This window comes from Rattus norvegicus, chromosome 8 (genome assembly GCF_021556685.1).
Source record: "Rattus norvegicus strain SHRSP/BbbUtx chromosome 8, alternate assembly SHRSP_T2T, whole genome shotgun sequence".
In the NCBI taxonomy this organism is placed as follows: Eukaryota; Metazoa; Chordata; class Mammalia; order Rodentia; family Muridae; genus Rattus; species Rattus norvegicus.
Genome location: NC_141541.1, coordinates 52,274,060 through 52,290,377, shown reverse-complemented (window position 1 = coordinate 52,290,377; position 16,318 = coordinate 52,274,060). Strand labels below are relative to the sequence as shown.

At 48.9% G+C, this 16,318-nt stretch overlaps 2 protein-coding genes across 7 annotated transcripts; one reads left to right on the top strand and one right to left on the bottom strand.

Annotated features, from left to right (window-relative positions):
• The first annotated feature begins 451 nt into the window (after positions 1-451).
• Nherf4 (NHERF family PDZ scaffold protein 4) lies at positions 452-5,108 on the top strand. Of its 2 annotated transcripts, none has more exons than XR_015626892.1 (11): positions 452-592; positions 1,460-1,487; positions 1,620-1,693; positions 1,994-2,205; positions 2,458-2,647; positions 2,753-2,889; positions 3,071-3,275; positions 3,473-3,664; positions 3,742-3,948; positions 4,074-4,274; positions 4,451-5,108. XR_015626892.1 is itself a non-coding variant. In NM_001191996.1 (11 exon segments), coding segments are annotated over 11 exon segments (1,497 nt in total). In that variant the 3' UTR covers positions 4,481-5,104.
• Positions 5,109-5,152: 44 nt separating this feature from the next.
• On the bottom strand, positions 5,153-11,697 carry Drc12 (dynein regulatory complex subunit 12 homolog). Of its 5 annotated transcripts, none has more exons than XM_087560937.1 (7): positions 11,626-11,697; positions 11,272-11,501; positions 10,361-10,426; positions 9,349-9,468; positions 8,810-8,902; positions 6,620-6,750; positions 5,153-5,745 (listed from the first exon to the last, which is right to left on the bottom strand). In XM_087560937.1, the coding sequence occupies exons 2-7, from the start codon at positions 11,339-11,341 to the stop codon at positions 5,740-5,742; spliced, it is 486 nt and encodes a 161-aa protein (XP_087417063.1). In that variant the 5' UTR covers positions 11,342-11,501; positions 11,626-11,697; the 3' UTR covers positions 5,153-5,739. The 5 variants fall into 5 exon arrangements, with proteins under 5 accessions (XP_087417063.1, XP_087417060.1, XP_087417064.1 ...); XM_087560934.1 differs by having other exon boundaries at positions 5,153-5,722; XM_087560938.1 differs by lacking the exon at positions 9,349-9,468.
• Between the last annotated feature and the right edge of the window lie 4,621 nt (positions 11,698-16,318).

Genomic DNA, 16,318 nt, shown 5'->3' with positions numbered 1-16,318 from the left:
CTGGGATTTAGTGTACTGAGCAGTCTCATTGGGACTCGGTGACTGTTGCAGTCCATCCAGCTTAGTGGTCTGAAAAGTTGTCCAAAACCTCTTTTTGGGGGACAAGTTCTGGCTGGCATCCAGGCTTCCTCTTCTCTTCCCCAGTTTAAGATTCCTAGAGTAATTGCAATTCTTGGAGATCCATTGTTGATAGGCAAAGGGAGAGGCTCAAACATCTTTAGATAACTTTGTTGCTGGGAAGGCCTGTGTGTGAGATCCTGGGATGAGGCTGTTCATGCTGGGCCTTTAATTCCTACAACCCTTCTCCTCCTTAGCAGCTGGAGATGACAGTGAGCTGCTTTTTGTTGTGCATAAGAGCACCTGGGTCTTAAGAGAAAGGTAGGATGCAAGACCGGGGGCAGAAGGAACCTAGACTTGCACTTCCCAGGGAATAAGTCCTATTGCTGTTAACCATTACCTCAAGGCTTCCTTGCAGTGTCTTCAAGAAGGCGTGACTCGGGAGGGGGCAGGTGGGAGGGTCAGCTGGTTATAATGAACCTTGTCCCTACTCTTAAGTCCTGGGTCACTGATCCAACTATGGAGGCAGCTGCAGGTAGGAAGTGGGGAGATGTCCTCGAAAGGGGACTTTGGGGTGGCGGCAGAAGGGGCAGATTTGGAATCTCTGGGTCTAGAACACACTTGCTCTCGGGGTTTGTAGCCCTGAGGCATTAGAACTAGGAATGAGATGGGCTTATAGATCTACCTTCCTGGTTCACGCCCTCTGCTGATAGGCTCAGATTTCTGTGCTGGGGGAGGAAAATAAAGGGGAGGCAGCACCCCTCTGTGTGTGTGTGTCTATTTGTGTGTGAGTGTGTGTCTATGTGTGTGTGAGTGTGTGTCTATGTGTGTGTGAGTGTGTGTCTGTGTGTGTGTGAATGTGTGAGTGTGTGTCTATGTGTGTGTCTATGTGTGTGTGAATGTGTGTCTATGTGTGTGTGTCTATGTGTGTCTATGCGTGTTTGTGTTTGTGAGTGTGTGTGTTTGTGAGTGTGTGTGAGTGTGTGAGTGTGTGTGAGTGTGAGTGTGTGTGTGAGTGTGTGTATGTGTCTGTGTGTGTTTGTATGTGTCTGTGTGTGTTTGTATGTGTGTGAGTGTGTGTCTATTGTGTGAGTGTGTGTGAGAGTGTGAGTGTGTGTGAGTGTGTGAGAGTGTGAGTGTGTATGTATGTGTCTGTGTGTGTTTGTATGTGTGTGAGTGTGTGTCTATGTGTGTGTGAGTGTGTATGTGAGTGTGAGTGTGTGTGTGTGAGTGTGTGTGTGAGTGTGTGTGTGTGTGTGTGTGTGTGTGTGTGTGTGTGTGTGTGTGTGAAGATAGTGAAGCAGAATGGGAGGAGGGTTGGGTTTCTCCTAAGCCCTTTTGGTTTTTTATTATGAATGTCGTGGGGAGCGTGTCTCTACTCTCACCTTCCTTCGTCTGGCAGATCTTCGGGACACGGCCTTGTTAACTCTGTAAGTAGTCTGCCGGTTGGAGAAAAAGAACTGAAGGTGGGGACTCTCAGCTGGCATCAGTACCGAGGGTAGAACCCGGGACCTAAGTCCAGCTATGAGCGTCTCATATTCGCTTCTCCTGCCTCTTTACAGAAAGTTTAAGTTTAATCCTAGACTGGGCATTGACAATCCTGTCCTCTCCCTGGCTGAAGACCAGGACCAATCTGGTAATCCCCTCACCCCTGGCAACTATTGCCTTTCCCTAGAGACACTACAGAGCCACACAGCCTCCTATCTCCTTGGTAACTGCCTCCCGCCTCCCTCTGATATCAGTAACTAGGCAGAGGTAGAGGGGGCAGCCTTCCCTTGGCTTCAGCAGCTGGCCCACACATCCATTCAGCTATACAGCCCACCCTCTCACTGGCTGGAAGCTGACCAGTGCTCTGAGAGGAAGCAGGGACATTTGATGCTGCTGTGCCTGGGCTGTGTCCCCCTCCTCCTTTTTGGCTACCTACCTCCTCCTCCAGATCCCTGGAACCTGCACCGGCCTCGCTTCTGTCTGTTGAGCAAGGAGGAGGAAAAGAGTTTTGGGTTCCATCTGCAGCAGCAGCTCGGCAAGGCTGACCATGTGGTGTGCAGGGTGGATCCAGGCTCCTCTGCCCAGCGCCAGGGTCTCCGGGAAGGAGATCGGATCCTAGCTGTGAACAATAATATTGTGGAACATGAGGACTATGCGGTGGTGAGGCTGGGCTGGGACTCCCTGTGGTACTAAAGGACGTTCAGGGAGGAAACGCAGCCTGATGTTTGTCTGGACACTGGATTGGCCTAGCCTCACCCTCTTCAGACCCCATCATTTGGAGACACCTAGGTAGAAGGATTGGGTGAAGGCATCTACAGACATGGTTTTTACAGTGAAAAGAAAAACCATATACTCTAGGGGATCCTGGGATCTCAGAGGGCCAACCTTTCACTCCTGTGTGCCCTCTTATAGGTGGTGCGTTACATCCGGGCCAGCGGTCCCCGGGTATTGCTGACAGTCTTGGCACAGCATGTGTATGACGTGACACGTGCCCAGCAAGGGAATGAAGCTTTCCCCTGTCCGACCCTAGCCTCGGGGGTCAGGCCCCGGTTGTGCCATGTGGTAAAAGATGAAGGTGGCTTTGGCTTCAGTGTCACCCATGGTGAGCTTAGGGCCTGGTACGGGGGCGGGGGGGAGACAGGGTTGGGAAGCTCAGCTTCTGTTCTAGGCAGGCAGAAGGCTGGGACTTAACTTTTTCTGTCTTTAGGAGCTCGAGGTCCTTTCTGGTTGGTGCTCAGTGCAGGAGGAGCTGCTGAGAGGGCAGGGGTGCCCCCTGGGGCCAGGCTCCTAGAAGTGAATGGGATCTGTGTGGAGAAGTTCACTTACAACCAGCTCAATAGGAAGGTAGGGCTTCCTGCAGTGACTTCCTACATGAAAGTACCCTCCTGACCTGAGGGTCAGTGCGTATCACTCCCTCTTTCCTATAGGGGCTCGTCCTCATTCTGAGACCCTGGGAGGAGAGGCTGACCTGCCTTTCTGTCCCACACAGATGGCCTATGTTTACATTCTTGCTCTGTCCTCACAGCTTTGTCAGAGTGGAGATCGGGTGACTCTGCTGGTGGCAGGGCCAGAGGTAGAGGAACAGTGTCACCAACTGGGAATGCCTCTTGCTGCACCCCTGGCGGAGGGCTGGGCACTGCCCGCCAAGCCCCGGTGTTTAAACATAGAGAAAGGGCCTCAAGGCTTTGGGTTTCTGCTCCGGGAGGAGAAGGGCCCGGATGGTCGACTTGGTGAGTGCAGCTCTGGAGGTGGGTCAGAAACTGGACATTAGGCTGGTCATACATGTTCAATTGTGTGCTTCTCAGTGTCCACGAGAGGTGCCCCACAGCTCCCAATGGCATCCTCCCGTGTACTTTGGGGTTAGTTCCTGGGAGAGCACGGGCGTGAGTCAGGGGAGAGCAGTGAAGATGTCCATGTCCCAGGGCAGTTCTTGTGGGAGGTGGATCCAGGACTGCCAGCTGACAAGGCCGGGATGAAGGCTGGAGATCGCCTGGTGGCTGTGGCTGGGGAGAGCATGGACGGGCTGGGCCACGAGGAAACAGTGTCTAGGATTCGAGCACAGGGCTCTTGTGTCTCCCTCGTCGTCGTCGATCCTGAGGCTGACCGCTTCTTCAGCATGGTACGTGACTGGGTTGGGGAGAGGGTGGGAATGGAGAAGGGCTCAGGAGTCACAGGTTCTCTCCCTGCACCCGCCAGGTACGCCTGTCTCCCCTCCTCTTCTTGGAGAACACCGAGATTGCTGCTGCTCCTCTGGCAGAAACCAAGGATCTTCCAGTGGAAGACACAGTTGAGCCTTCTGGCCTTGCTGGCTCTCGCCAATGCTTCTTGTACCCTGGGCCTGGAGGTGGCTATGGATTCAGACTCCGCTGTGTGGCCAGTGGGCCTTGTCTTTTCATCTCCCAGGTGATTGGATGCACCATATGCCTTGGAATCTACCCATCATTCACAACCTCCTCCCTCCCCCCGCCCCATCTTCCCTGCCTTGGAGCACCTGACCAACCCTTTTGTGTATCCCCCTACACTGCCAGGTGACCCCAGGAGGCTCAGCTGCACGGGCGGGGCTGCAGATGGGAGATGCGATTTTGGAGGTGAACGGATGTCCTGTGGGTGGAGACAGTGACCTGGATACGCTTCAGCAGCTGGCTGAGGCAGAGCCACCCCTCCGCCTGAAGCTGGCACCTAGGAATTCGCAGGGCTCAGAAGCCTGGATTTCCTTGGAGTCTGGAGAGGTGAAGTCAAAGAGACGCGTGGAATTATGAGAAGGGCAGAGAGGAGGGCTAACGGGTAGATCTGTGTGGGATGTGCCGGAACCGTTGGTCGTCGGAGACTCTGTGGACAAAGTCCTATTCCTGAGCAGAGCATGTTGGGGCAGGAGACTGACTCTCCTTCTTCTCTCTGTGTGTAGGACTGGCCTCTGGCTTCAGAGTTGCTATAGGACATCCCTGCTTGGCATAGACTCGCCTATTCTCCTGCCCTTGCTCTGCACACGGAGATGGGAGGAGCCAGGAACAGTCTAAGTTGGAAGTGGGAGCTGGAGGATTCGGACACTACTGATCGCAGGACTGCAGGGACCTTCCTCTTTCTCATGAGCCTACCTCCAGCACAGGGGTGTAGACGGAGACCTCAGGCCGGCTAGTAAGGGAGCCTGAGACTCCACAGGATGTTATGCAGAAGTTTTGGGGAGCTGTGCCCCAAAGATGAAGTTCTGTTCAAGAAGATGAGGCTGTGGAACCACTTAGGACTGAAGCTAGGGGACACGTGATGCTGTTGTCATGTGGCAGAAGGACTGGAGCCATATGTTCCTTCTACTGATACCTAGGAATCTTGGGAGCTGGTTCTTGGCTATTGTAATGTCCTGTTGTAGCCTTTTCCAGTTGGCCGGTGAGTAGGTAAAGCTGCTGTCTTCTAAGTCTGACAACCCGAGTTCACTCACTAGAACCATACAGTAGAACCTCCTGGAGGTTGTCCTCTGACATCTATATGAGCACTTTAGTACAAGTATGCTACTGTTCAAATAAATAAATAAATAAATAAATAAATAAATAAATAAATAAATAAATAAATGTATACGCGCACGCACACACACACACACACACACACATCTGGATATCTGGATTTGTGTTTTATTGGTCAGGATAATCCAAAATAGTTTTGTTTTGTTTTGTTTCGGTTTTTCAAGACAGGGTTTCTCCGTATAGCCCTGGCTGTCCTGAAACTTGCTTTGTAGACCAGGCTGGCCTCAAACTCAGAGATCCCCCTGCCTCCCAAGTGTGGGGATTAAAGGCATGCACTACCGTGCCCACTTAAGCCAAGGCAGTTTGAAGGGACTGAAGGTACTCCAGGCTATAGGGAATGGGATCTAGTTTCTGTAGGAAAGGGTTTAGAACATTGTCTATTTCTTATCACTCAGGGGTTAGGACAATGGGACAATGGGTTAACCTAGAAAATAGATGTCCTCACTGCCAGAGGCCACAATCTACAGTTCTATTGACTTCTACATCAGGTTGCTTTATTGATATTGATATTTAGAGATTTGAGGCCAGTGGCCTCAAAGATCCAGGGGGTTGAGACCAAATCGCCGTAGCTGCTCCTTGTGTCTGGTGTGGAGCCTCAGCGTGGCTGCATCCCACTGAGGCTTGACAGCTCTCAGCTTGGCCAAGAGACAGTTCAGGTTGTCCTGTGAACAGCAAGCTTTCAGCTCTCAGGGAGGGAGGGAAGGAGTGCATCACCTCAGGTTGCCTGGCTTGATTAGTAAGAGTGCTTCACTTCCCTCCCTCCCTCCCTCCCTCCCTCCCTCCCTCCCTCCCTCCCTTCCTTCCTTTTTGTAAGATAACTTTGCTTTGTAGTCCAGGCTAGCTTCGAACTCAGAAACCTCCTGCCTCATCTTCCCAAGTATTAGATTTCAAACGTGAACCATCATGCCTGGCTGCTGCCTGCTGTCCCCAACTCCCCAACACTCAGGCCTCACACATGCTAGACAAGTATCCTGTCCCAGGGCTGTGTATCCAGAGCTCTTTTAATTTGTATTTTGAGATACAGTCTCTTACTACACTGCCTATGCTGGCCTTGAACTTTGTACCTTGCTTGGTTGGCCTTGAACCTATGACTTGTCTGCCTCATTCTCCTGAATAGCAGGATTACAAGACTGCGGCACTCCTTTTCTTCCCTGCTCCTTCTCCTCACTCCTCTTCCTATCCCTGGTCCTAGTTCTGTGCCTGGAATTGAACTCATGGCCTTGCATACTAGGCTAGATATCGACCTATATCTCTATTTTGGTGTATAGTCCTGACACCATATAACGACGTAATCCCCTGATTATTTTGAGTCTCGATCTCACAGTGTAGCAGGTGCATAGTACATTATAGTGCCTCTTGGCCTTTGTAGCTCAAAATCTCCCTGTGTTAGCTGCCCAGGTTCTGGGATTACAAGTCACTGCTCTGTCAACGGTTATGCCTTCTCTTTACACTTAGGACAGAGCACGGCCCCCTTAGGTCATGGGTTATCACATCAATTGGGGGCAAAGGGATGGAGGGTTATGAGAATTAGGAGACGGCTGACAGGTAGTGGTGCTTACATGCAAGATCTCCTCATATTTGGCCTCCATGTGTGCCACATGGGCGCGAAGCTCAGTCAGGGTTCCATCTTGCTCTCGGAGGGCTCGCTCAGCCTCTTCCCTTGCGGTCTTGGCCTCCCTTTGGCATGTTTCTAGGCAGCGGGGCAGGGAGAAAGAGAAGACAGGACAGTGACACTGTAAACCAAGAACAGCAACTGAAGGCGCCTAAGAGGCAGCTTCACAGAGGCCACTAGAGACTTCCAGGGTCATTGCTTTCCTGAGGTCTCTATAGACTCCCTGAGGGGTGGCAGGGTACATGGAGGGCTTGAGACAGCAGATGGGCCAAAGTCTGCTGCTTTTTACTTAGTGTGGGACGAGGCTCTCTGAATCACCCTGTCTTAAATGTTTGACCCAGGCTGGCCTTAAAATCTCCATGTAGCCAAGGAAAACCTTGAGATCCATATTGTTTTGCTTCTCCCTCTCAGGGTTGGTGTTACAGACTTGTACCACCTAGCATGGTTCAGTGTTTAGTTTATCTTTATAGATGTATTTATTTTTAATTTTATATCTGTTTTTTTTTTAAATATAAGATTTATTCATTTATTATATATAAGTACACTGTAGCTGTCTTCAGATACACCAGAAGAGGGCATCAGATCTCTTTACAGATGGTTGTGAGCCACCATGTGGTTGCTGGGAATTGAACTCAGGACCTCTGGAAGAGCAGTCGGGTGCTCTTAACCGCTGAGCCATCTCTCCAGCCCCTTATATCTGTTTTTAAAACATCTTCCTCTCTGTCTGTCTCTGTCTCTGCCTCTCAGTCTCTGTGTGTGTGTGTGTGTGTGTGTGTGTGTGTGTGTGTGCGCGCGCGCGCGCATTTGCCTGTGCAGTCCAGACCAGAAGAGGGTATTAGACCAGATCCCCTGAAACTGGAATTATAATGTTTTCCAGTCACCATGTGGGTGCTGGGATCAAAGCTAGGCCCTTAGGAAGAGCAGCAACGTTCTTAACCATTGAACCCTTTCTCCAGCTCCTTTATCTTTAGAGGGAAAATAACATATGCTCCTTGTGTTTGCTGTGACCTTAAATGTGAAAATGGATGACAAAGCACTGTATACAAAAGGTGCTCAATAAATGTTGACTTAATTCAAAAGAGGGTCAAAGTTAGAGATGGTGTCCCTGGCCTTTATAAAGCAGCTCATGAATATTTATATCCAAACCAAAGATATTTTAGGATAAGAAAACTTTGAAATAGGAATCTGATGACTCATGCCTAAAACCTACAACTCAGAAGACTGAGGCTGGAGGATTACTGAGTTCAAGGCCACTTTGGGCTTTTGAGGAATAAGAGAAGACTCAGGAGGGGCCTGGAGCAATGGCTCAGCAGTTCAGAGCACTGGCGGCTGCTGCTCTTGCTGAGGACCTGGGTTTGGTTTACACCACCCACATGGTGGCTCAGAACCATTGGTAGCTCCATGGGATCTGATGCCATCTTCTGACCTCTGTTTTCTTCTCTGATTGATTTAATTTGTTGATTTAACAAGTAGACATTTAAGGCTTTCTACCAGGTGTTTGGCTTTGAGGATACTGAAGTAAATTAAGTCTAACATTTTCTGTAGTTTGGCTGTAAAAGTTGGCTAAACTAAAAAGGAATATATTTTGCTTAGGACAGACAAAGCAGTGAAGGGGTTAACTGCTGGAATTGGGGAGATTAAGCAAAGGGAGAAATGTGGTGACACTTACCTTCTCTTTACCTCTGTCTTAGAGGCTTTTATAAAACTTTCCTTTTCTTTAATAAATTTATTTATTTTGTTATTTTGTGTGTATGAGTGCTTCACTTGAGTGCATGTATGTGCATCATGTGGGTGTCTGTGGAGGTCAGAAGAGGACCTTAGATTCCCTCAGGCTACAGTTATGGGATGGTTGTGAACCACCAAGTGGGTGCTGGGAATTGGTTTCTGGTTCTTTTTAAGAACAAGTGCTGTTAACTGTTAACTGCTGAGCCAACTATCAGAGAGGCCAACTCCAGCCCTAACAGGGAGATTTGTGGCACTGAACTTTTTGTTCAGAGGAGAGTTAGGGCGACGGTGACTCGAGTTAAAATTCAGCCAACAGACTGTAGACGTCTAGAGGAGAGCCTTCGAGGTCCACTAGTCCATGCTGGGCCTTGTTACTGAGCCTGGGAAAGAAGGGGCTAGGATGGGGACCTACCTAGCCGCTCCCTTAGACCTCTCACTTCCTCCTCCAGCCGCTTGCTTCGGGTCCCCAGCTCCTTTTGCAGGGCTTGACGCTGGCGGCTCATCTCTGAGGTAGGAGCCGTAGGCAGCAGGAACCAAGGTAGGGATGGAGGCATGAAGAAAGGAAACAAAGTTACATGTCTCAGTGGAGTCTCGGTGGAGGAACAGAACCAAGAAACTCGGGAGACCTTGAAAATTTGGGGGATAAGAAACAAGACCCTTTCCCCCATATTTAGGGGGGATTCTGGCAATTCCTCCTACTTACTCCCAAAGATGAAGAAGATAAGGGCTGTGACTATATTTTGTATCACGCAAACACTAAGCACGGCGCATTAGACACTCTAGAATGTGGGAATCCACCTTCTACCAGGGATCTATCTTTGATTCTCAGGACACTGCCTACGCACGGAAGTATAGCAGTTGGAATTCCTCTTCATTTCCCGTCCTTGGATTCCCTGACCCTCTTGCTTGTCCTCCTCCAGGCCCATTTCCTGCCTACCTGATCAAACATACCTGCATATACAGCCCGCCCTTCACTTTGGGTTCTTTCCAGTTCAGCTTCCAGCCCTTGTAACCTCTGTTTCAGCCTGTCTTCGGAAGCCTTGGCTCGGCAAGCCTCTTCCCTCTGTAGAGCTGTGAATAATCTCAGAGCCATGCTCAGGTCTGGCTGAGGATGCCATGGACTCAGTCACCACAGCCTTGAACTATGTGTCTCTCTGGGAACTTGACAGGTGTCAACCTCTTATTCCGTGTCTCTCCCCCCAACCCCCTTTGAAACCCATAAAGTTTCTATTCCTACAGAGTCAATAGTCACTCCCTGTTCTGGTTACTAAAAAACAATGGCTTGCTTCCCTGAGCTGCAGGTTAGCTTCATGGTAGACTACTTAGCTCTCACGAATGGGGTTGTGATTACATTCCCAGAGTCAGGGGAGAAGAACAGCTTCTTCATCACCTTCACTGCCTACCCTTTCTTCACGATCTTTGCCAACAGAGAATGGCTGGCTTGGTTTAGCACCCCCTGGACATAGTTTAAACTGCCAGTTCTCCAAGAACCCAGAAATGCCCCATGTGCCATGGGCTGCGTGAATAGTTCTGTGTCAACTTGACACAAGCTAGAGTCATCAGAGAGGAGGGAGGAGAATGCTTCTCTAAGACCTGGCTGTAGACAAGCCTATGGGGTATTGTCTTAATGAGTGATCGATGGGGAGGGTCCAGCCCACTATGGGTGGTGCTGCCCCTGGGCTGGTGGTCCCGGGTTCTATAAGAAAGCAGGCTGAGCAAACCACGGGGAGCAAGCCAGTGAGCAGCATCCCTCCATGGCCTCTGCATCAGCTCCTGCCTCCAGGTTCCTGCCCTGTTTGGGTTCCTGGCCTGACTTCCTTCAATAATAAACTGCTTTGGAAGCACAAGCCAGATAAACCATCTCCTTCCCAAGTTGCTTTGGTCGTGATGTTTCCTCACAGCAGGAGGATAACCCTGATTAGGACATCATCTCTGCTGTCTCCTGAGGCTCCACTCTTCTTACCTAAGTGGTCCTGAAGCAGCTCCTTCTCTAGCAGCACCAGCCTGTGCTTGGCCTCAGCCTCCACACCTGTCATGGCAAGACCACAAAGTCTTAGGCTATCTTGATCTCGATCCTGCTCCGTCTTCCATGCTTCTTGCAGGATGGAGGAAAAATCACTGAGGGAGGGATACTCAATGGCAAAAATCGGACAAATTCACTGCTTCACTGCCTTGTACTTGGTGGGTGCTCAAAAGAAAACTGTGACAAAGGCAAAGAGCTAGATGGGGCTCCAGGGGGATTGAAGTATTCTCCGGTTCCCCAGCCTGGTGGAACCTGGACTCAAGGCTCTGAAGAGGAGGGCAAGAAAGCTTCACTTGAGCTGGAGAGATGGCTCAGCGGTTAAGAGCACTGACTGCTCTTCCAGAGGTCCTGAGTTCAATCCCCAGCAACCACATGGTGGCTCACAACCATCTGAAATGAGATCCGATGCCCTCTTCCGGTGTGTCTGAAGTCAGCTACAGTGTGCTCATATACATAAAATAAATAAATATTTTTTTTTTTGGTTCTTTTTTTCGGAGCTGGGGACCAAACCCAGGGCCTTGTGCTTCCTAGGCAAGCGCTCTACCACTGAGCTAAATCCCCAACCCATAAATATTTTTTTAAAAGAAGGCTTCACTTTAGCCAACTGTGGTGGCAGTGCCTAGTGCCAGGCACTGGGAGCACCAGACAATCCCAGCACTAGGAAGACTAGGAGGATATGTTTGAGGCTTGCCTGGGTTCCATCGTGACCCTGTATCAAAAGAACAAAAGACAAAACCAAAAGAAACCCACTCCATTTTGTTGCCCGATGGGCTGGATTCCCTCTGAGGACCTTTGTGTGGACTGTGGACAAGGACACACAGGGACACTGCCCTTTACCCACTGTGACTCACCAGGACTTGAATTCTTTTTCTTCTTCCGTGTGGCAGCTTTTCTCCCCTTTCCTTTGGTTTTAGGTGGCATCCTGCTGTCCTGGCGAAGGGAAGACCTTCTATGTGGATCAGCAGACAGACATGCTTTCCTGACTCTTAGACCAAGCTGGGAGTCTCTGGAGCTTCAGAATTCTAGTCTTCCAGTGTATCTTACACTTTCTAGAAGCTTTGCTTCTTGGTCTCCTGGGACCCTTGGGGAGGGATGGAGTCAGTGAGGGAGAATAATTCTATGTGCAGCAGTTAGCCTCTTGAGAAACTTCTGGACCTGGTCCCTTCTCTCTCCCCAAAGTATGCCTTCTCCCCCCTCCTATCTACCTGCAAGACTCTCTCTTGCTTGTGTGGTGTCTCCCTGGGGAATGCCATGGGGACAGTAAAGAGAGATCCAAGCAGATTGAGCCTAGGGAGGAGCCCGGGTCCTGGGAGCCAATCCAGGGTGTAAAACTTCCTCAAGAGGCAGGACCAAGAACTGGGATGTTGGGTTTCTGGAGACTGCAGGTTGTCCGGGCAACTGGGAAACAGGCAGGTGGTGAGCTAAACCAAAGGGAAGCTTCTCTTCTCACGTCCATGTCCCAGCCCTAAAGAAAAGCTTTGGAGTTGAATGGCTATTTTTCATGTCTACACTGCCTGAGACTCTCTAGGCTAGGAATCTAGAAATTTAGTCTTGGAGAACAGTGTTTTACAGACATAGCAGAAAGGCAGGGACAGTAGCCATGATGGCTACTTTATATCTGGAGTTCTCGAGAATACAGTGATGTTATTTACTTTGAAAACGAAGGTTCATGCTTCAAAAGGCTACTGTGATATGTGAGGGAAACACTTTCTGGCACAGGTGTTGAAAGTTTTCCACTTACAAGATGTGGAGCCATGGACTTCAGGATGTTGACCCACCCAGAGAGAGGAGCACACATTAGGCAGAGTCCATGAGTTCAGCTACTTAATTTTGCTCAGCTTGAATTTCTTTTTTTTTTTTTTTTTTTGGTTCTTTTTTTCGGAGCTGGGGACCGAACCCAGGGCCTTGCGCTTCCTAGGTAAGCGCTCTACCACTGAGCTAAATCCCCAGCCCCTCAGCTTGAATTTCTTGGTGTATACGTTTTGTAGCTCCTGACTTCGGTGGTGTGTTTGCAGGACCTTTTTTCTCTCCCAGTCAATCTTGCCTCCTCCCCCTATTTCTTTATGAGGTTTAATCTGCAGCCCCCAGGCACCCTGCAGCATAAAGTTGGTTAGGGCTCCCTCTAGTGGACCTGCTTGACCTCCTGCATCCCCTATTTGCAGTTTAGTAATTTCTTGGGCGATATTGGGGGAGATTCCCTTTAGCGGGTGCTTTTTAGTATCTTATATATAATTAAAAATTGATTGTGGGCAGAGAGGACGACAGGTAGCTTACTACTGCCTCCCCTCCAGCTGGGAGCGCTCCATCTGGAACTGTGCCGTCGCTGGGCGCCATAATGTCAGCATACATAGAATTTAAACAAGCCTTCCTCCCTGTGGATTATGGACCCTACAGATCCTTTTTAGGCACGTCTGTCTATTCTAGTCCCTGAAATTTTTGGCCAATTTCATATTACCAGAAGCAAATCTGCAGGAACAGACACAAGATGTGGGACTATACAATCTCACCTGTACAGAGCAAGCAGGTCAATGCCTGCTTATTTTAACCCCGTGGCACTTTAGATATTGTAGAAGAGTTTTATTTTTTTATTTTTAGTTGATATATATATATATATATATATATATATGTGTGTGTGTGTGTGTGTGTGTGTGTGTGTGTGTGTGTGTGGGTTTGTGAGCAAAGTGCCAGAAAAAGAAAAAGGGTTACAAGGAGAGCACTGGGGCCCCTTGGAGTTGGAGTTACAGGTTTCTGTGAGCTACCCGTCAGTGTGGTGCTGGGAACCAAACTCAAGTCCTCTGAACAAGCAGTACTCACTTTTAACTGCTGAGCCATGTCTCCAGCCCGCACTCTGGACATTTTATAGAGCAAAGAGTCCTACTTGTCTTTGTGATGCTTGTAGCCCCTGTAACGTAGAGCTAGTGACTCCGTGCACACTTTCCGGGTGCGGAGAAATCTCATTTTTCACCACGTTTTCATTTATTCTCCCTTCAGAATCTTCCTTCCCTTCCCTAGAATAATGCGGGAGTTCCTTTCCTTCCCAGGGACTTCTTTCTCTGAATCGCTGTCACTCATGCTGGGGCTTGGAAGGACACATTGAGGATGACAGAACGCAAGCTGTACCTCATGTTTTAGGAGACCGTGTATTTTACGAATGTGTTCCGTCAACTGACTTTCAGGTGCAGGATCAGGATGTGGTTTGAGGTCAAGGTGAAGTGGAGTTAAAAAAAAAAAAAGGGTGCCGCGTGTCACGTGATGAACTAGTCCTAACGGAACACAGAACAGGGGTGGTGTGTTCGGCTGAAATTCAGTCCCATCTTTGGAAAACAAATAAAAACCAAAAAAGGCCAGCCCTCCCTTCTCTTTTCATTGACTTCAGTTTAGAAGTGATGATAAGATCATTTCAGCTTTCTCTGTTAAAGTTTTCGGCGGTGGGGGGGTGTATGCACTGGAGAAATGGGTCAGTAGTTATAGACACTTGCTGCTCTTCCAGAAGACCCATTCAAGTGCACACACACATTTAGATTGTAGAAATTAAATCCTAAAATTTGTATTACATTTAGTGTGTGTGCACGCATGTGAGCATAGGCACGATTATAGAGCACATCACAGGTCAGAGGACAGACAACTTATGGGAATTGGTTCTCTCCTTCTTCTATGTGGATCTTGGGGATTGAACCCAGGTCGTCGAGTTTGGCAGCATGCACCTTTACCCACTAAGCCGTCTTGACGGCTCCCTGTCTTCCTTTGAATAAGATCTATCCAGGAGGGCTTCTGTTTGCTTGTCTTTTGAGAAAGGGTCTTACTGTGTAACTCTGACTGACCTGGAACTCATAGAGTGGGGTCTCTAACTACTTCTGTTTCTTCAGGGCTGGAATTAAAGGTGTGCATCACATTCTGATCTAGACAAGAGTTTTGAGGAGATATACAGGAGAAACAATCATTCACTTTTATCCAAATATGAGATTGGTTACTTATATATTAAAAGAAATGTGGCCTGATCAAAGACACAATGGCCTTGGCCTACAGCACTGGTTTTCAGTCTTCCTAATGCTGTGACTCGAACAGTCACTCCTGACCAAAACCATAAAATTGTTTTTATTGTTACTTCATAACTGTAATTTTGCTATTGTTATGAATTGTAATGTAAATATCTGTGATTTGCAATGTCTTAGGTGCCCCCGTGACCCCTTAGGTGACCACAGGCTGGGATCCATGGACCTACAGGAACTGTGAGCTGAGCAGAGTGACCAGAGTGACCAGAGCTGCGTAGTCCCAGCTACTCGGGAGGCTCTGGTAGGTGGGCGCTTTGAGCCAGATATTTAATGTCAGCATGGGAAACACACGAACCTGTCTCCAAAAGAAAAGAAGGGGAGATGCGGAGGAAAGAAAAAGGAAAGCAACAGTCGCTTAGGACGATGGGATGATAAACACTTTTCTGGTTTTAGGTGTCTCTGGCTGCACAGAAAGAATTATCATTGACTTACATGGGAGAATGACTGTTTCAATATGGCCAGTGAGTCTTGTTTTTTGACTTTTACAAGATTGGTATGGGTTCAGCAAATAAGTGTGAGGCACCCAGCCCTGGCCCTGGCTTGAGGCTTTTTCTATCAGTGTGTCTGCAAAGGGTGCAGTCTTCTAGGAGAAAAGAGGTGGGCAGCAAAGACTACTGCAATTCAGGGCCAGGGAGCTACCATCAGGAAGTGGAGAGCCTGCCTGTTGCTGATGCCTGGAAGGGTCAAGAAGGGTGACTGCTAAGCTTGAAGGCCTTGCTGGATGGGAGGAATTGGTCTGGTAAGGTTAGTGGAAGCAGGTGGTGTGTGTGTGTGTGTGTGTGTGTGTGTGTGTGTGTGTGTGTGTGTCCTTCTGGGCAGGAAATACAGCTTTGCAAAAGCCTTGAGGTGTGTGCCTCTCAGATTTCTGGAATTAGAAAACTGTGCCCATTTTCTCTGGGCTGGATTCTGAGCTATTAAAAATATATATTAAACACAGTGTGGTTTTCAGATCCTTGATTTGCTTCCCTCAGGGGAAAAGAGCTCCTGGGCCCTTGGCCACTTCTCTGATGGACAGATGCAAGGCTAGAGGTATGGAGAGGTCAGGAAATGGGCATTGCCCTTCAAAGATAAGGATGGCACTGTGACCCCTGCCTGGGGGGATGGGATGGGCTTCAGTGATTGGGTCGATGACTTTTGTTCCTTGTGATAGCTGTGTTTTTCCAATGTCAAGTATCCTGATGGGTGCTCAGGCTTCTGGCAAATCCTCCGCCTTTTTCTCACAGTTAGGAGAGAGTTGCAGCCTTCAGATGAGCCAACAGTGAGGGTTCTGGGATAGAAATGACACTGGGATTAGATGCAACTCTTGGCGATACTGTGTACATAGTAAATTCTGGTGAGCACTTAACAGCTACATTTACCGTTTAAATCAGAGTTTTGCTGGGATTTCAAAAATTGCCCCCTCCTAATGGTTCAATGCTGATGCTCAGTGAACTCTCAAGTTCCTGTAGGAAAAAAAACCACCAAATCAAAAAAAGTATGGCCGGCTACAGCAGAAACAAAATGTGTGCTACGTAATTCTATGCTATGTAGACTTCACCGAAGATATGCAGGTTGAAAATCTTTTTTATTTTAATTTTTAACTTTGAGACAAGGTCTCTCTGGAGCCCTGGCTCTCCTGGAATTCACTCTGCAGACCAGGCTGGCCTCAAACTCGGAGATCCCACTGCCTCTGCCTCCTGAGTGATGGGGTTAAAGGCATGCGCCTCCACAGCCCGGCCAGCCCACCTGATTTTGGAAGAATGATGTGGATCTTAGACACACTCTCCAGGCAGAGGGAACACACTCAGCAGCGGTGAGGAAAATGTTGCTGTTGTACTGTGTGACTTGGTCAGGTCCCCAGCATAGC